This window comes from Eriocheir sinensis, chromosome 54, assembly GCF_024679095.1.
Source record: "Eriocheir sinensis breed Jianghai 21 chromosome 54, ASM2467909v1, whole genome shotgun sequence".
Lineage (NCBI taxonomy): Eukaryota > Metazoa > Arthropoda > Malacostraca > Decapoda > Varunidae > Eriocheir > Eriocheir sinensis.
The window spans coordinates 3,174,314-3,195,028 of NC_066562.1; the positions used below are offsets into that span (position 1 = coordinate 3,174,314).

The 20,715-nt window shown below is 41.5% G+C and overlaps 1 protein-coding gene across 1 annotated transcript; it reads right to left on the minus strand.

The window, feature by feature from the left end:
* Nucleotides 1-391: 391 nt before the first annotated feature.
* LOC126983543 (uncharacterized) lies at nucleotides 392-19,976 on the minus strand. The gene is made up of 5 exons (XM_050836310.1): nucleotides 19,655-19,976; nucleotides 8,385-8,641; nucleotides 5,746-5,911; nucleotides 4,343-4,472; nucleotides 392-1,726 (listed from the first exon to the last, which is right to left on the minus strand). Exons 2-5 carry the CDS (start codon nucleotides 8,538-8,540, stop codon nucleotides 1,537-1,539), a joined length of 642 nt encoding a protein of 213 aa, XP_050692267.1. The 5' UTR covers nucleotides 8,541-8,641; nucleotides 19,655-19,976; the 3' UTR covers nucleotides 392-1,536.
* Nucleotides 19,977-20,715: the final 739 nt, after the last annotated feature.

Consider the following 20,715-nt stretch of genomic DNA (forward strand, 5'->3'; position numbering starts at 1 on the left):
CAGATTGGATCTTTTCTTTCGGAATCCGTGTTGTGCATCTGTTTCATAAATGACTATGTTCTCAAATAGCTTACCAATCACTATGTTGAAATAACGAGCCTTAATTTCCCGCTGTTTTTATGAACTGGTATGGGATTTGCCACTTCCAATCAATAGTAAATCTGTCATTCCGGAGTGTCCTTTAAATGGGCGATGCGAGGATTGAGGATCTCGCTTTGGGTTTCCTTTTAGTTGTTTATTATTTGCATTAAGTTCAGGAATTTTATTTACTTTAGGTGAGCTGAGCGCTTTCAAGAGAGAACCAAACGGTCAACTTTCCTCCACTATTGTTGCGGTATTCTCTCTTGAAATACTACAAATAGTATTCGTTTAGGAAATACAAACAACTTCGTTCAGTACCCATTTATTGTTTTTCCATTTTATTTATCATTTTGTGTATTTTTGAGTATTCCTTTCCACATTTTCTTAATTAAAACAACACACTCTAACAGGATGTAACAATGGCTGGTACAAAAATATATAAATATCAGTTTACACATGGCGCTACAATCATCTCTCTCTCTCTCTCTCTCTCTCTCTCTCTCTCTCTCACACACACACACACACACACACACACACACACACACACACACACACACACACAAGGATAAGACAATGAACTGAACTCTGTTATATAAGAATTCCTTCCTACAGCCATTAAAAATCTCATATACACACACAAGCTAAGCGTATCACATTATAAGTATATTGGAATGATGACTATTTGGCTTCTTATTAAAGTCTCACTATTTGTAAAGGCACAAAATGACGTACTGATAAATAAAAGTTTACTTAAAGAAAAAGAAGGCTATTCAACAATTAAATATTTCATGTTAAAATTTGTTCTCTCGGCTCAGAAACTGCCTAGAGCAGTTTCTGTAACAGAAGATGATGTGGATATATTCAATCAAATTTGGAAAACAATTCGTATTCAGAAAATTATATCTTCAGTGTTAAAATGTACAGTTCTGTGGCTCAGAAGCTTACATATATATTAAGTAGCATTTTAAGAGGTCAGTAAGTTTCTACAATGCTGATTATAATATATGACGTTTTCAGTACATTTAAATACAAAAAAATCGACAGATTACATAAAAAGTGTTAAGGTTTGTGGTCTCGTGGCTCAAAATTTACCAATATACTGAGCTGAGTTTTAAAAAGCCAAAAATATCTAAAAAATACTGAGTATAATATCTGACCCATAAACCTTGAATAACAGAAAAATGACAGAAATATGAAGTATACATATTGATTATATATAGAAAAAAATGCATAGTTCCTTTAAGGCATTACCAAAGGCACGCTGTCAGTACGCCCTGTTGCTCAGGTGTGTTACCTTACGACTAGTTTGGTAAGCTCACTTATATCACCTGAGGCCGCAACGGAAACACACACACACACACACACACACACACACACACGAAAGACTAACCTATTATTCTCTCTCTCTCTCTCTCTCTCTCTCTCTCTCTCTCTCTCTCTCTCTCTCTCTCTCTCTTAATAAAACATTCTTCTTGAGGTCTTAATGTTCCTCAGTAGGTCTATGAGCAGGGTGCGGGAGAGGGGGCAGGACGGATACATGGAGTGGCAGGGGGACGGCTCCACGCCCGCCCACAGCTGTCCCATGTGGGCGGCTATCTGGTAGGAGTAGGCGGGGGAGCTGGGCCCTTCAAGCACCACGTGGTTCCTGGAGAGAAAGGATACCTGGTTGATTTAGACAGTCCAAGTATTGTATTAATGGCAACTCAGTGCTTCTTGTAAATAAAAGCGTCCAGGATGCAGCCACCCTTGGTCACTTCAAATATTGTTAAGTTTGGCTGGTGCAGTCTGAGCTGACCCGCCTTGTTTTGCGTTGTCTCACAAAATGGCACCTACGTAATCGATTTGGAGCAAGATATCGTCATGAATAAATTTATCTATCCTGGCCCACTTGAGACGGCAAAGTGCAGTGCTCTCAACAACATTATCCGTGATATTTGGATGCTAAACAGGAGCAGATATATAGGTACAAGGAAGCAGGAAGACCGTGTTTTATTCGATTTTTTTTTTAATGACTTTTTACGAGCCCCGAGCTAGGCGGATGCGTTCTCTGCCAGCAAGCGACGCGAGGCAGCACCGTAAGTGATCGAATAAACTTATACGTGATATAAGGTGTATTCCATGTGCTTACTGCAAACAACGTCACGCCTAAACAAACGCTGTATGGTGCATGTAAAAAAAAAAAAAAAATCATGTGGTAAACATTTAAACGGGGCAAATAATTAAACTTTCTTTTTCTTTGATAGTAAAAATAACGTTATCAATTCGGGTGATTCCTGTAAACAAACGTCTTATATGAGTATGGCTAGAGCCTATCTTGTGCAGCGCAGCAACGGCAAGTTCAGAAGCGCCGTGAACATGGAATCGCAATAAAAGAATGTATTGCAAGCAGCAGCGCTGATGCCAAGGCATTTAAAGGAAATAAATAGACGAGTGATAGCTTTTCGACTCTAGTCTAGGAGAGCTGGCAGTGTGGGTGGATCGCCCCAGCGTATGGGATGCATACCCCATGCAGGGGCGGACGAGGCCCATGCATGATGCATGCTGCATACATGGACGGACAAGGCTCTTGTATATAGTTGACATCTGGGAGGGAGAGAACTGGTATAGAGACGATGTAGAGCGCCTAAACGAGAGCAAGCAGTTTGTGAGAGATGGAATAAATATTATGTCTCCAGTTATGATTTTGAGCTAAGGGCAAGGCGGGAATGTTTGATGTATGCATAGATAAGGAAGGGGCCAGCTGTGTGTTCTTTTAGAGAGGACTATTATCTGGAGGGCTGCGTCTAGTTATGTGACAGCTGTCAGACACCTAAAGTCATTGCGTTCGTCCTGCCACAACCACAGGGAACGTCAGAGGGTAAGCACCACCTCTTCGGGTTGGGTAGCCACTGTTGGGAGCAAGGAGTCTAGAGATGATACTCTATAATCATTGGTCGGGAGTGTCGTATGTTACTATAAACATTAGGTTATTGTTGCCCCCAAACCTCACGCGCCGCTTGTAAACACAAGTCATACGTGTTCATACTGCCGACAGTCCATGCGGGGCCTTTATGTAGCTAACCAACTCATCATTCATGCCGGACGCTGCGTGTATACCAGTTAGGTAGTCTGTAGACTTCAGGTAGGGCGTATATTCAATCACATATGCACCATGTTTCTTATAAAATACGACAATGTGACTTTGTCGAAGTGCGCCACGCGCGTTGTTTGGAGGAAACACACACGTCGTCATGGGAATGAAGGTTTTAACACCTACATATCCATGACCACGTGTGTGTGTGTGTGTGTGTGTGTGTGTGTGTGTGTGTGTGTGTGTTGCATACGTGTTCATGCCAGTCATACCTTACATGTCATGCTGACAATTTCCAAAGAAAAAACTCAAGTTTCCTCCAAGCCCCGTGGCTTAAGCTGCCAAACCAGCTAAAACCTGCTAATGTGTGTGGCATGTGAGTAAGTTCTCCTGCTTGTGTGTAGCCCAACAGCAAACTCTTGTGGTAGATGCTAATGGGTCCAAATCGTTCAAATAAAAAAAATAAAAATAAAATATTGAATCCTTGCAGCAAACGCAGGAAATTTTTGCCAGCTAACCTACGTGGCTCTATGAAACAGAATACTGCATCGGAGACAAGTTATTACACATACGTTCGTGTACTATTCTCGCTAAAGAATGCATATACATTTGCAAATAAAAAGCAATCAACCCAAGAATCAATCACGCACTCAATAAATGTGTAAACTCGCACAACACCTGGCAGCACACTCACGTGACACGTCCATGGCCCCCACGCGACACCCGCCTGTTTATGGCCCACGTGTTGATTTCTACAACCTCTCTCAGGATAACGCGCAACAAACACAACAAAGACATGTAACACACACTCACATGACATCTATCCCTCGTGATTCCCGGCAAATGACCGTGTGTTCTGTAAATCTCACGTGCTTCCTGCCAGCCAGTCAACATGAGTCATGCACAGAAGCAGTTACGTGACTCCTGCCGAATGATCAACGTGGTGCGTGCAAGCAAACTGTTGTACTACCTAACCCGCGTGACATATGACCCTGAACCACACAGCTGAGCAGATACCAGTGTCACCCAGATGGTTCAAATAATTACGTGAAAAAGGACGAGAAGCAGCAGTTACCCTTTGAGGCATATGAATGACATACTACTACTGCTACTAATGATGCTACTATAACCACTTAAATATCACCATTATTACAACTCACTTACAATTACAACCCCTAAACACACACACACCTGAACAGATTGAGCACGTCCTTCTCGAAGTCTGTGAGGTCGGCGCCGGGGGCCTGCGCGTGGAGCTCACAGATGAAGCGAGGCAGACACGAGTACAGGTCCAGCTGGAGGGAGGTGCGCACGTACAGGCCTGGAGGGAAGGGGAAGGTGTTAGCTGTCTGTTTCTTCTGTATAGGTTGATTCAGAGGCCGTCGGGCAGTGTCGTTAAAGATCTTGAAAACCTAACCTAAACCTAACCTAACCCAAGCCAAACCTAACTAACCTAACCCAACGCAACCTAACCTAACCTACATTAACCTAACCTAACCTACACTAACCTTACCTAACCCAACGCAACCTAACCTAACCTACATTAACCTAACCTAACCTACACTTACCTAACCTAACTCAACGCAACCATAACCTAACCTAACCTAACCATACCATAAAATCTTTGGTATCGTGAGGGGTATTGATGATTAGCCCAGACTCCGAAGTGATGACGAAGGCTTTTGTTTTTGTCTGGTAGGAACGTAACATGGCCGCTGGGAGTCACTGTGTTGTTGTTGTTGTTGTTGGTGGTGGTGGTGGTGGTGGTGGTGGTGGTAGCATTAGTGGGAAATGTGTGGTGGGGCTTGAAGGTGGTTGGTTCATAAGTATCATGTATTTACGGGGGGGTGGGGGGGATAACGAAACAATAATACAATGGACTACAGCAATGCGAGAAAAGGTAACTGCATGAAACACTTAAGAAAGGTCGTTTACCTCTCCATTTATAACCCTGGCGCCTTGTTCCCTTTGTGAATTCTTGAAGGGCAGACAAGCGAATAAATATCCAGTGTTTTCTATTTATACACTTCCTCTTCGCAAAATCAACACCACATATTCCCACCTCTATCAATGTATTCCTTCACTCTGTCAACCCTATATCACCCTCCTACTTAACTCTCGTAGACCCACATTACAAAGTCACCATTCTGCATCCTCACGACATATTCGAACCACCTCAATGATTCATGTTTCACCACTCCAAAACTCCATAAACGACACCTTTTGCTCTCACTGTGTCCCGTGCACCTCAGGATTCCCACCACCCCATTCAGTTACATCACATATCATTAGGTGACTCATTTCCTCTGCACATGTCCTTGCCTGCTGTGACTTTTCTTTTTTACGGTAAAGGAAGCAGCTCAAGGACAACGGGAAAATCAGTGACAACAATAGAACAAGAGGTCAAAAAGTGAGGTCAGTTAACTACCTTGACTTATTCCAATCCACTATTCCAACGGCACACGCCAAGGCATCAATTATGACTGCTCTTGAAGAAAGTTGATGAAGCACAATAATATTCAGTGGCACCGAAACGAGGCGAAACTTTCTGAAAAATAAAAAGTTCATAAAAAACATGAAACCGAAACACTCACGTGACTTGTCTTTGAACTTCTTGATGTAGTCCGGCATATCGCTCTCCTCGTCCTCCTCCTCCTCCTCGTGAGCGGCGGTGTAGTCTCCCTTCCTGCCTCCTGCTCCTTTCCTCTCCTTTCCTCCCTCCACGTCCTCTAGAGGCCTCGCCACCTTCCTCCCGCTCATCTGAGGAAAAAAAATCAAGGTAACAACTAAGAGAAAAAATAATTATGGCGGTTTACAAAGACAACTACAGGGACTAAGAAAAAGAGTATCAAAACAAGGACAAAAAGCTGAATAAAATATGTGAAAAAAATGCCCGTAAAATTGATCCTCCATAAAATAGAGAATAAGAAATGTAAAAAATATACAGTAATAATAATAATGATAATAATAATAACCCTACTACTACTACTACTACTACTTCTACTACCACCACTACCACTACTACCACTGTGCCACTCCTTAGGTAGCCAGGATTTGTCTCCCGGCACGGTCACTAAACATAATCGTCATTGTAAAAGGAAAACGAATAAACTGCGTCATCACGTGTGTGTGTGTGTGTGTGTGTGTGTGTGTGTGTGTGTGTGTGTGTGTGTGTGTGTGTGTGTGTGTGTGTGTGTGTTTATCTAGTTGTGATTTACAGGAAATGAATTACGATCGTGGGGTCACGTCTCTCGAGTCTCAATTGTTTCTTTTTTTTTCTTCTCAGCTACACAACCTCCTCATCCAGGATGTAATTGTGTTCAGTGCATCTAGTAGGACAGCCGTATTTCTTGGTATCCTTTAAGCATCTTGTTATTTTCAGCTTCTTTTCATATCCTCTAGAGTTGTTCTCCCGTCCCATATATACAGATCTTCTCTATTAATTTTATCATCTGTATCAATTCCCCTTGGCTTAGTGAAGACAGTAGTATTATAACCAGTAGTAGTAGTAGTAATTACATGTGTCTAATGATAATCAGGCGAATATATTCCACAGTTCAAACTTTTAAATAAGCTCATTTCTTAGTACTTAATTCATGAGTTGGTTGATATCATGGTGTAGCTTTATACACTTTTTAATAGAACAACATTAACGTTCATTTGTTAATACCACCGAGTAATACCATAAGCATACTGAAGGGAAGAACACAGGTAGATATTGCTGGGACGGGGCGGGGGTGGGTCCTCTACTGACAGATCTGCGGGTGCTAAAATAAATCCTGCACCGTGCGGTGCGAGAGAGAGCGAGAGTGAAAATGCGTGATATGGTCGAGGCTACGTGAGTGAGTGGACAGGGAAGAAAAGATGTGGAGTGTGTGTGTGTGTGTGTGTGTGTGTGTGTGTGTGTGTGTTCTTACATATTTTTCTTCACCGGCGCCAATCATGATTGCACCAAATCACACATATTATCCCGATTTTTCTCAGTAATCATCATACATAAACATAACATCAAGTTGTGCTTCGTTGTGAGTTCGCTGCCAACACCGCGAGACACACACACACACACACACACACAGTCGGCTGGCTACTCGGTTTGGAAAGTGAGGTTTCTTGCAACTTTTTTTTTACTCTTGTTTTTCAAACGTTTCTTGCTGCGTCCTCCCTGTGGCAACTTTCCATTGGTTACTTTTTGTTAAGGCTATTTTTTTCCTGGCACAGAGTCGTGTAGCACTTCAGCGTTTTTTTATCCAAAGGAATCGAATCGTATAACCCGAGGGAACTTTTTATCATATCTTGTCATAAAACAAACAAAAAATTAACTAAATATAAAATAAAAAGATTGGTGGCTGCAATGTTTCCTTATATTTCTTTACGGCTTGATTTTTTTTTAACTTTGATATCCCTCGACGGAAAAATATATACAAAAATATAAATAAAATTAAACAAAAGTAAATAAAAAAAAAGAGGAGGGTTTTTTTATGTTCCAAAGTTGGTGACAAATATTTTTCGCCATTTTTAGGGCTTGATTTTTTTCCCTTTTTTTTTTTTATATATATATACCTTGATCTCCCTCGTGACAGCAACATGCGGCTACTTTTTCACTGTTTTATCTACGCTTCTGTAAGGTAAAGGTTCCACGCTACAGCTAAATAGATTCCAATGTTCGCAACCTGTATGAAAAAAAAAAAACTGTCTTTTTAAATATCCCTCCGGCTATGATTCCATGTGTATGTATACGAGAAACGAGGTTCTTATGAGTTAACCGTGTGTGTGTGTGTGTGTGTGTGTGTAAAGAGTAAGAATACAAGGTTATGTGAAATGCAATGTGAGCGAGCTTGTGACAGTAGGACGTGTGTGTGTGTGTGTGTGTGTGTGTGTGTGTGTGAGCGATGACCGTCTGATCCTGACTGTCGATTAATGGACACGTCTGCAACAGGTGTCTTTTGTGTGTGTGTGAGAGAGAGAGAGAGAGAGAGAGAGAGAGAGAGAGAGAGAGAGAGAGAGAGAGAGAGAGAGAGAGAGAGAGAGAGAGAGAGAGAGAGAGAGAGAGAGAGAGACCGGCATAAACTGGGAAAATACTGACAAAAAAGAATGACTTGCACACACACACACACACACACACACACACACACACACACACACACACACACATTTCTCCCACACAAAACAAAACTAAGCAAACCAAGGCAAAGTAAATCAAGCAGACACTCCAAGCAGTCCCCCTACACCTTACCTTCCCCCCTGCTCCCGCCGCCACGCCCTTCCCTGCTGCCGTGTCTGCTGCTCCACCCGCCGCCATCCTGCTGAAGTCCTCGATCCAAGATGTCACTAGGAACACCCCACACAGAAGTACCAGCACGGCCATACGTCGCGGCCTGTCTTCATCCATTTTACCCTCTGGAACGCCGTGGCTGCCTCCGTATTGATATTTCTTTTTCTTCTTCTTGCTTCGCCCCTTCCACCTTCTCTCCCTCGTCTCCGTCTTCTGCCCTGAAATGATAAGTGTTTTTAGTTTGTGAAGGTTGTTTGATATTTCCGCCATTCCATCTCAGGAAACTACAAGACGTCACTCAGCCTACTCATGGCAACTCCTTTGAACTACATATTCTTTTTATAGTTAATCACTCCGTCTTCCCCAGCCACAAATCTAACTTCTGTGTGACAGCTGCTTTATTTGTAATATTCACCAAGTACCCAAATTATCAGATCAGGTTTTGCCACCTGTCTCCTGAATTAAACATGACTTTTAGCTACCCATTGATATATTTTTTTTAAGTAACAGTACTTTATCAATAGTCCATTTACCCCTCCCCCCCACCCCTCTCATTTAATGACTCATTTAATTAAAGGCTTCAGTAAAGTCACTACGCAATCTATTCCACTTTTAAGAATGCAGATCAAGCTGATACAATTTTTTCTTACCCTCGGATAAGTTGGACTTTTTATATTCAACAAGGTAACCAAAACTGAACAGAACAGTCAAGTGACATTAACAATGCCAAATACAAGTCAAGGATAAATTCCGAGCTCGTTACTATCTTTTCTAGAAAAAAGTAACACTTGTCAAATGTTGTGGGTCACCATGTCAAATGTATTACGGGGCGACACAGTGATTCTTGGGTCAAAGATAAGGGCCAACACACACGCCCTTTCGCCGATGGAATGACCTAAGATTCATATTCTTCAAAGAAAGGAAAAGCAGAGTTATATATGATAAACGTTTGGCTCGGGGAAGAGGGATGCAGCTGAAAAGGAAAAATGAGTAAAAATATTGAAAGATCTGATGGACTGAGGAGATAAAAAAAGGAATGATGTAAAAAGCAGAGATGGATAGTTTTGCAAACCTTCCTTGATCTGAATTAACCCGGTAGCAGCGATGGGCCAAATTTGTACCATGATATAAACCCCAAAATAGATGATGCATAAACTAATCACAAATTCTTTGATATATATTATGAAATGGTATGTACGAGTGATGATTTTTTTTCATTTTTATCGCTTAGAGGGACCATTAAGAAACGTGATCCCCGCTGCTACCGGGTTGAAAAAAAAAAACTGTGAATAAGGAAAATGGAACCGACAAGGGAAAGAAAATGTCAACGTTCATGATGTAAAAAGTAGACAGAAGAGATGGATAGTATTGCAAACCCTCCATGATCTGAATATATATATGTATATATATATATATATATATATACATATATACACATATATATATATATATATATATATATATATATATATATATATATATATACACATATATACACATATATAAAGAGACAGACTTTGAAGAAGGAAAATGAAACCAGCTAGGGACAGGAAAAGAAGTCAAGGTCAGTTATACAGCTTGAAGGGAACAGGATATGATATAAGGATAAATTGAGATGTTTCAGCCGATTTTGATATGGGAGGTTCCTATATTATAAGCCCCTGAATCATCTAGGTCATCCTACTCTGAACTGATTCTAGCAAGTTGATGTCCATTCTGTAGTGTGGGCACCAAAACTGAACAGCATAATCTAAGTGTGGCCTAACTAACGCTAAATAGAATCTGAGGAAGACCTCTGCACTTTTGTTGGTTACCGTCCTGTTAATAAAGCCTAATATCCTGTTAGCCCTATTCCTCGCACTAATACATTGCTTCCTTAGTTTTAGGTCAGAGTTCACTAACACTCCCAAATCCCTTTCACACTCTGCTCTGTCTATCGCTGTGGAGTCTAAACTATACCCGTGTAATGGGTTGCGTGTTCCTACACTTAGTACGCTACACTTGGTGATGTTAAAATTCATCTGCCATTTCTCTGACCAAGCTGACAGTTTGTTGAGATCCTCCTGCAGTGCTCTAGCATCCTCCCTTGTCCTAATAGTGCGTCCTATGTTGGTGTCATCTGCAATTTTACCTATGTCACTAGTTATCACATTGTCTATGTCATTGATGTATATATAGATAATGAATAAAAGAGAGCCTAAAACTGAACCTTGAGAAACCCCACTGGTAACATTACCCCATTCGGATTTTTTACCGTTAATGGTAACCCTCTGTTTCCTGTCGCAAATCCACGCCTTAGTTAGGAATTAGGAATTAGTAGTGATGTCAGTAAGTTTGCAGATGATACCAAGATCAGTAGAGTAATTGAGTCGGATCAGGACGCTAGTATTCTCCAGGATGAACTAAATAGATTGTATGACTGGGCGGATAAATGGCAGTATTCTGAGTGTAGGTAGGAACCTACATAACTATTGCTTAAATGACACTCTCATAAGCAGGTTTGGGTGCGAGAGGGATTTAGGGGTCTTAGTGAGCTCTGATCTCCGTCCAAGGGCACAATGCATTCAAGCTAGAAATCGAGCAAACAGGGTACTGGGATTTATTTCTAGGAGCGTAAGCAACAGAAGCGCCGAAGTCTTCCTCAAACTATATTTAGCATTAGTTAGACATCATCTTGACTATGCGGTTCAGTTCTGGTCACCTTATTATAGAATGGATATCAAAATGTTAAAATCGGTGCAGAGGAGGATGACTAAGATGATTCAGGGGTTGAAAAACTTGCCATACGAGGAAAGACTCAAACAGTTAAACTTGCATTCTCCAGAAAGGCGAAGGGTGCGTGGAGACATGATCGAGGTTTATAAATGGATGAAGGGCTTTAATAAGGGGGATATTCATAAGGTTTTGTTGGTAAGAGAACCGGGTAGGACACGAAGTAATGGGTTTAAACTGGATAAATTCAGATTCAACAGGGACATAGGTAAAAATTGGTTTACTAACAGAGTGGTGGATGAGTGGAATAGGCTTAGCAGTCATGTGATGAGTACCAATACAATTGTCACTCAAAAATAGATTAGATAAATTCATGAACAGCGATATTAGGTGGGGTTAGATACACGGGAGCTTAGGTTCAAAGGAGCTGCCTTGTACAGGCCTACCGGCCTCTTGCAGACTCCTACGTTCTTATGTTCTTATGTTCTTAATCCAATCAAATACCTTCCCTTCTATTCCATGAGCCCTTACTTTATTTAACAGTCTCTGGTAAGGTACCTTATCGAAGGCCTTACTAAAATCAAGATAAACTACATCGTAACTCTCATCATTGTCAGCTGCCTCGTATACTCTATTGTAAAAGGATGAAAGATTAGTGAGACACGACTTTCCTTTAATAAACCCATGCTGTGAGTCATGAATTAAAGTATGTCTGTCAATATGGTCCCTAATACTATCTACTATTATTGACTCAAGCATTTTACTTATAACTGACGTCAAACTAATCGGCCTAAAGTTTTGCATGCAAGATTTGTCACCCTTCTTAAATATTGGAATAACGTGTGCCTGCCTCCACGAAACAGGCACCACCCCTGTGTCTAGTGACTTCCTAAAAACTTTTGTTAGCAGCCCACTGATTTCAATTTTACATTCCTTTAATACCCTGGGGAAAAGTTCATCTGGCCCTGGCGCCTTAGTAACTTTGAGTCTGTCTATCTGTTTAATTACGACCTCCCTACTTACGTTGATGTCGGTTAATCTTTCTATCTCTTCTCCCATGTAGATCTGTTCTCCCTAAGGTATATCATCTAATCTTTCTTTGGTAAATACAGTTAAGAAATATCTGTTTAACGCCTCACTCGTTTCCTCATCTCTATCAATCAGTGATTCTCCCTACTTAAGGGGAGCGTCTGCCATGTTCTAAGATATTATCAGAGGATCACCATTTTCTCACAGGTGATGTGTACCTTGAGTAGGAACATCATGTACAGTTTTGGTGAAGATTTGTTGAAAAAAAAATTTATGAATTTTTTTCAAAAATTTCAAAATTTTGAAATTGAAAAAAAGCATATTTAGAGTTTAGATAGCTCAAAAATAAAAACACCACTGGAACGGGCATACAAAATAAGTGTATTCCTAGAGATTACTTTTCCATTTTTTTTTGTTTTTTTTGTTTGTTTTGTTTCTTCAAAGTTTAAACTTAGAAAATTTATATAAAAATTTTGATGATGTTTATCCAGATTCTGATCACTAGCATTTATAGCTAATTTTTTTCTCTTTCCAACGCTATCTTTATGTTTGTGCTAGGTCCATAAATAACTTAGAAATATCAAATAAATGCGCGTGTGACCCTGTTTTGAGAAAACGAAGGAAAACTAAATTTATCGATCGCCCATCGATTCTGCTCTCCGATGACAATGTATTGGTAATGAATGTCAATGTAACTCTAACCCTGTGTAAAAAAATATCCTCTATTGCAAAAATTACGGACATAAAAGCACTGATTCATGTATGCATATTTTGGCGCGTAAAGCGCTCTGTATGGCAACACTACCAGATATTTAAAGGGCCACCAGACCGCGCGAGGATTTAAATTTTAAAAAACTAACCTCGCCACGTGACACCCCATTGTATCCCTGGTATGATGAGCCCATAAAGTGAATTTCGAGGAATTAAAAATATTCATCAAAAATACCCCCCCAGACGCTCCCCTTAAGCGGCCCTATCTTATCCCTAACCTTGGTCTTATAGAGCTGAAAGAAACCCTTCGGATTGGTCTTTGCTTCCCTGGCAATTCTAATCTCATAATTACGTTTTGCTATACGCGTGTTTTTCTTTACTGTTCTAGTTAAATCGTTGTAACTGTCCCTTAGGTGAGTTTCCCCCCCTCTTGATTCTAACATATAATCCTCTTTTCCTTCCTATTTCAGATTTTAGCCTGTCATCCATCGCGAGTTGACCTGACCTGACTTCCCTGTGAGGTATAAACTGTTGCTGACCAAGTTTAATCTCCCTGACCAGACTATTGTACTCACCCTCCAAGCTACTGACCTGACAGGAAACAGGTAACATTTACGTGCGCTGAAAAGTGACAACACAATCAGGATGAGATAGGAAAGGAATAGCGAGCTCTTTTGTTACTGTTTTTTGTGTTTTGCCCTTGAGGAAGGAAGGAGGAGAAAAAAAATCTAAAGCCTATGCGAACCGTGTATATAGGAGACAGGATGAAACACTGAAGGAATAAAGGAGATGAGAAGAAACAAGAAGTGAGAGGTAAAAGACAAATAAGGTTGCGACATTGAAGATAGATAAAGTAAGAGGAAAAGAAGGAAGAAAAGCCAAGGAAGGGATGAGGCAGAGAAAGTTAGAGAGATGAACACAACCGACATAAACAAGAAAGACGGGATGAGAAAGAAAGTTTGAAGATAGATAAAGTAAAAGGAGAAGAAGGAAGGAAAGCCAAGGAAGGGATGAGGCAGAGAAAGTTAGAAATGAACACAACCGACATAAAGAAGAAAGACGGGATGAGAAAGAAAGTTTGAAGATAGATAAAGTAAAAGGTAAAGAAGGAAGAAAAGCCAAGGAAGGGATGAGGCAGAGAAAGTTAGTGATGAACACAACCGGCATGAACGAGAAAGACATGGGATGAGAAAGAAAGTCAAAACGAGACAAGCAAGATATTCCCGGATACTCATATAACGACTAACCCTAACTAACGGGGAGCATACGCCAGGGGGTGCATCGCTTCACTCACCCACCGCCTCCACCCCTGACGGTCCCTCCCCCCACGCAGTTACCCATCCCATTCTAAAGTAACTCTTGGCAGGATCGATCAACTTGCCCCAGTCATGAGTTACGTGGGCGTCCCTTGGTCCCCTCCACTCAATAATTCCATGGGCTGCACGCTAACTGCCCAGCCCGGAATTCGGACCCTTAGATTAGTGATTAGACCACCATAGCACAGAAAGCCTGGTTAGAAATATGGAACAGAAAGAGGGAAACGAGGGAAAATGAAAGACGAAAGCAGGAAGGATAAATTAAATACAGTGTGTTGGATGCTTATAGGACCCATAATAACTGGGCAGAGGCAAGATAAGAATAAAAAGAAAGACATACAAGGCAGCCATTAGGGAAGAGATAAAAAGGAAGGAAGGAAGGAAGGGGTCGTGGCGTAGATGAGAAAAATAAAAGGAAACCATACAGGGCAGGCATTAGGGAAGAGATGAAAAGACAGGAAGGAAGGAAGGGGTTGTGGCATAGAGAAATACTTGAATCAAACAAATAAATCTGATATGTTGGAGAAAAGGGAGGAAACTTGGATCGAGGAGGGAAAGATAAGGAAGATAAGGAAGGGTTGGTGGGATGAACCGACATTAAGATAAGAGGCTCAAAGAAATAAACGCCGACGGATGGACACAAAAATCTTGGCACTAATTACTCAGAAAGTTTAAGGTCTTACAATTTAGCCGTATTTATGAATCTCTCTCTCTCTCTCTCTCTCTCTCTCTCTCTCTCTCTCTCTCTCTCACACACACACACACACACACACACACACACACACACACCGGCCCCGTTAGTTCAAGGTTGTCCAGTGGTGTCCAGTATACGCAACTTTGCTAAACTGGGACAAAGTCAGGGCTTTCACAACACACACACACACACACACACACACGCACACACACACACACACGGGTCCTGTGCCGCACCCAGCGAGAGGTTAAGGAAAGAATTAGTGATCTGACTGAGGGTCCGCTATCGTTTCAGCAGCGGGACCTCCCTCAGATCAATAATTGCTGACCGCTCCCACCTGAGATATCGGAATTCGGCAAACAAGAATACGCTACACAGATCCAAGTTCTCTTTATCCCTTGTTACAGCCTCCCTTCTATAAGATAATGATAATGATAACAAATAAAAAAAATGGAAAAGAAAGGCGGCTACCCTCTTCAGCTTACCTCTGGCCCATGTTGACCCGCACCAGCAACTAAAACTCCCGCACCCGACGCCCTCCTCCATTGTTTTTCAGAGTTGCACCTCTAGTTTATTGACATATTTATCTTCTCTCTAAGGGTATGTACATGGCGCCCACTCTACAACGACGAGGTAAATTTGTGTGGGAATTACAATGGGTGTATTTTCCGTAATATAATATGGTTAATTTTGGAACTGCATTCGAGCGTTTCTATATTCACATAGGCTACCCTTGAAGGATCAGAAATATGCAGTCCGCGCAAACCTCAAACCTATCATTTTCATCTCTATTCACCTTTGCGCGCTTCTTAACTTTTGCCTAGATATATAACGAGTCGCCAAGTCTGTGAATCCTGAGTGAGAGAGGTGACTTAAAAATGATAGTTCGCAAGGTTCGTAGAATAAATCAACCAGAGGGGTGCAATTCACATGACTTTTGTATTCATTGTTATATAGAAAAACTGACAGTTGCCTACATAGCCATTGTCGGGTCTGAGGAACTGTGTGTGTGTGTGTGTGTGTGTGTGTGTGTGTGTGTGTGTGTGTGTGAAGCCTGGCAGCGCAGAGCTTTATCACTGAACTACATAGCGGAGCGGTGCTTTATTTTTATCTATTTATTTATATTTTTATTTTATTTATTTTTTATAGATGGGAGGCTGTACCAAAGGAGAGAGAGACTGGAGATGTGTAGCGTGTTCTTGGCTGCCGAATGCCTATCTCAAATGAGTGGGGTCAGCAAATATTGATCTGAGGGAGGTCCCGCTGCTGAATCGGCAGCGGGACCTCAGTCAGGTCACTAATTGCCTTTGTTGATTAAATAAGCCCTCGCTGTGTGCGGCACAGGCACAGGCGACCATGCATCCAGTGTGTGCGTGTGTGTGTGTGTGTGTGTGTGTGTGTGTGTGTGTGTGTAATTTACCACCACGGCCTGATCACGTGTTGGACTCGTAATCGCCAGCAGGTACCCTCCCGACATGAGCAAGTGCTCTTTGTCGTCGATCTCTGGGTACTGCCAGGACCTCACACACCACACACCCCATCCCCCTTGCTCAAGGGGGGACAGTAACCACTCCTAGTCAACGGAAAGAATACGGCCTGAGCGGGCTCGAACTGCCGCCCTGTCAGACCGTGAAGCCAGGCAGCGCAGCGCAACGCTGTGTGTGTGTGTGTGTGTGTGTGTGTGTGTGTGTCATCGCTCCTTCCTTCCCTGATTAAGGTACATTTCAAACATTTTTCCATTTTTTGCTTTTTTTCTGTCATGTCACTGATTTCTCCATGAGTCTGGGGAAAAAGAGGGTCACTATTGTCATTATTATTATTATTATTATTATTATTATTATTATTATTATTGACGAAAGATGACATATCAACAATAGTTTACTGAACAACAGTAAAAATTGATCCTTGACAAAAAATACCAATCCTTAGTAAAAAAAAAATAAAAATCTTGATCTAGAGCTAAATAGTTTATTTTCTCTTTAATTTTTGTCTATTTAATATATATATATATATATATATATATATATATATATATATATATATATATATATATATATATATATATATATATTTTAAGGTTTCATTAAAAAATGGCGACCAATGTATTGATGATGAAAAAGTGGCGTGGACAAAAATTCTGCTCGAAAAAAGCAAACAAAATATATAGGCCAAGTATCTTAATTTTTAGTTCACCGTTATATTCCAGTGTTTGAAATAAATGGACAAATAAATTATAAAGTTTATCCAACAAAAAAAGCATCATGTGACAGGGCGGCGTGAAAGCTGACTATATGCAGCGACACATGTTCCGAGGTGTTGAGAGTCATACCAAGAGGCTCAGAGAGAGAGAGAGAGAGAGAGAGAGAGAGAGAGAGAGAGAGAGAGAGAGAGAGAGAGAGAGAGAGAGAGAGAGGGGGGGGGAGGGGGGGGCGGAGTAGGAAAAAATTTAGAGGTATGAAAATTAGATGAGGGAGGGAAGGAGGCTTTAGTTTATGTCGAGAAGCTCGTCTTGGGTTTGTCGATTTCTCTTAAAACCGTCATATTTACAGACGAGAAGTTTTTTTTACTCTACAGAGACTGCTCCGAGGCAGTGGCGAGAACGTGGCACAAGCTACGCACCTGATATCTTCGAAAGCATTCGAAAGAAGACGTTGTGGGCGCAGTAGTGTTTCGTCCCGGGGATGGCTGTGGGGGCGTGGGCTTATGGCCTGCGGGAGTTACCGTAGTGGAGTGACAGCTCATCAGCCAAAAAGTATATTGAAATACTGGAGGAAGTCCTCATCCTTACGATTAGAGCTTGTGTTTTACCAACATCCCATGCCCAAAGGACATTTCCATTCCCCTGAGCAGGATGGTGCGGAAATTTTCTCATATTTTTTCTTATATATATATATATATATATATATATATATATATATATATATATATATATATATATATATATATATATATATATATATATATATATATATATATATATATCATATTTTTCTTATATATATATATATATATATATATATATATATATATATATATATATATATATATATATATATATATATATTCTGAGTGTCCTCTGAAATAATATTAATTAATGTTAATCGCCCCTTTTTTTCTCATTTTGGTAATTGTCATTCATAGCTAAAATATATCAGACGTGTGTGTGTGTGTGTGTGTGTGTGTGTGTGTGTGTGTGTGTGTGTGTGTGTGTCATGGGGCTATTCAAGCTCTTGTGTCTTGGACATTTCACCTTTGGGTTCCTCGCCTTTTGGTGGAGCCAGACGACCACCCCGTTGGGCGAAACAACCCAGTATCCACTCACTGATGGGTGGATAAGGACACAAATGCAACCCTTTCCATCTGTTTCCACTCCGCCCGGTAATCGAACCAGGGACCTCTTTTTTTTTTCAAACACTAGCTAAAGGAGCCCTCTTCCATAAGGGCACCTATATTCCAAAGCTACCCCAGTAGTCTGTTCTTTATTAGTGTGGGAGTGGCCCCCCTATAAGTCCGTATTGTTCCTAGACACTGTCACTTAAGGGGGGGCGAGCGCGACACCACAGGTGGGCAGCTGTCTTGACGCGCTGTGTGCTCAAGCCTGAGGGGTCCACTTCGGCCCTTGAAGGCATTCCACAGTGTTGCTGTGGCACAGGTGAAGGCCCGCTGACACCTCAGCGTACGGGTCCTCGGGACTTCGAGAAGATCACCGGACGCTACCGCTCTCGTAGCTCGCTCTGACCTCCTCCACGGGACTTCGAGGGCCGCGAGGTGTGTGTGAGTCGAGCACCCTAAAGAACTGTTGCTGCTGTGTTACTTCACCATGGTCTGACCACACGTGTGACTCGTGATCGTCAGTACTGGCTGGCGATCACGAGTCACCGAGTGAACTTTTTTTCCGAGAGTGTGGAGCTCACACGTAACGGACGGGCACCCACCAAGGCCTCGCACCCACACCCTCGGGAGGCGGGTCACAACCCCGTCTGATACCCGATGGCCGATACCCATTCAGCTCTGAGTGGACAGAGGACACTCATGAAAGGAGACTGCCCATCCGTCCCGGGAATCAAACCCGGGACCTCTCGATTAAGGCGAGTGTGCTATCCACTGTACTACTGTGTAATAATAATAATAATAATAATAATAATAATATGTTATAGCCTACAATGCAATGCGTATCAGAGAAGTGTGGAAGGGTGGATGGGGGTGGTACGTGGAGTGGAGTGTGTGTGTGTGTGTGTGTGTGTGAGAGAGAACTTACACTCAAGCACTAGATCACAAAAGTTTGTTCTAAGAGAGAGAGAGAGAGAGAGAGAGAGAGAGAGAGAGAGAGAGAGAGAGAGAGAGAGAGAGAGAGAGAGAGAGAGAAAACTTACACTTTCACTCCTCCTCCACCACCTCCTAATCCCCCAACACATTCTCTGCTTTCCACCTCCTCTTTACCACTCTCCTCGTTTTCCAACACATTCTTCACCCTAACACGTAAACTCACCCACAATGACAAACAAGTAAACAAACAAAAACGTTCAAGTTCTTTTGGTAATTCACATTCTCTTCGATCGTATCCTGAAGTAAAACGCGTTACAGTTATAGGCTCTCCTGTTTGATATCCATACTGGCAATAAGGAAAACAACATCAAATAATCAAATAAGAGGAAAGAGTTAAAATGTCACCTCTGATGCAAGCACAATGACGTAATACTTGCAAGAAAAAACACGCCATACTGCCACACTAAGCACCATCACTTCATACTTAATTAACTCACTCTTACCTGTGTCTGGGTGTCGTGTGGAGTCACCTTGCTGTATGGAGGCGCTGCGAGGTAAATGAGGAGTCAAGTGGCATTTTCCCCCTCTCGTAAGTTAAGTAGCCTCTAGCAAACGATAATATTCTTGGCAGCAATCACAACACGGCACTCAATATCCGTACACATACACGTCCTTGTGGGAGAGCGAGGAGCTGAGGGAAGGTCTTAGCTCCAGCGTGACCCACTAGCGACTACCTGACTGGCTCTCTCTTTATCTCTCTTTTCTCTCTACCTCCCTCCCTCTCTCTTCTCTTTTCTCTCTCTCTCACGACTCGCACACCTTTACCTTCAGCACGTGGTCTGGTTGCCATGTGTTTCTTTCCTTCGCGTCTTGACAAAACACATGGATGATTTCTTACCCCTTTTTTGTGGGGTATCATTGGTTTTTCTTGGGATTGACTTTCTCTCCAATAAATATATGGTTTCAGTTCATTGCCTGTATAGTCACATATTCATACATAGCTTGTCTAACACGTATAATGTATTAGAGGAAAAATACGCGATGTGGTGGCACTGCAGTTTATTAGCTGTTCACTTTACTTCAAGACTCATTATTTTGTACTCTATTAGCCCCATTAATGATCTTGGTCCAAACAAATTTCCACCCGAGTCGAGAGCTGTAATTTATTTGGTCTTACAGCTCTTAGCCAGATCCCCGATAGCCGTTTTAGAGTTGCTTAATTCTGACGAGTAATTAACCGGTAAGGAACGAGTTTCAACGAGAATGATATAGCAAGACTTGTCTGTCAATGCGGCGGAAATGGGGTTTATTTTTTTTCTTTCGTATTATTTTATATATTATAATAGTAGTAGTAGTAGTAGTAGTAGTTGCTGTTGTTGTTGTTGTTGTTGTTGTTGTTGTTGTTGTTGTTGTTGTGGTAATGATGATGATGATGTAGTAGTAGTAGTAGTAGTAGTAGTAGTAGTAGTAGTAGTAGTAGTAGTAGAGTAATCATAGTAGTAGCAGCAGCAATAGTAGTAGTAGTAATTGCATGATAGCACCGTAGTAGTATATAGGCCCTACG

Excerpts from the sequence above, each read along its gene's own strand:
- LOC126983543 (XM_050836310.1), bottom strand. The coding sequence starts at position 8,540 with ATGGATGAAGACAGGCCGCGACGTATGGCCGTGCTGGTACTTCTGTGT. Across the intron at positions 5,912-8,384 it reads CGGCGGGAGCAGGGGGGAAG|ATGAGCGGGAGGAAGGTGGC; the intron begins GTAAGGTGTAGG and ends TTTTTTCCTCAG. Across the intron at positions 4,473-5,745 it reads GAAGTTCAAAGACAAGTCAC|GCCTGTACGTGCGCACCTCC; the intron begins GTGAGTGTTTCG and ends CCTTCCCTCCAG.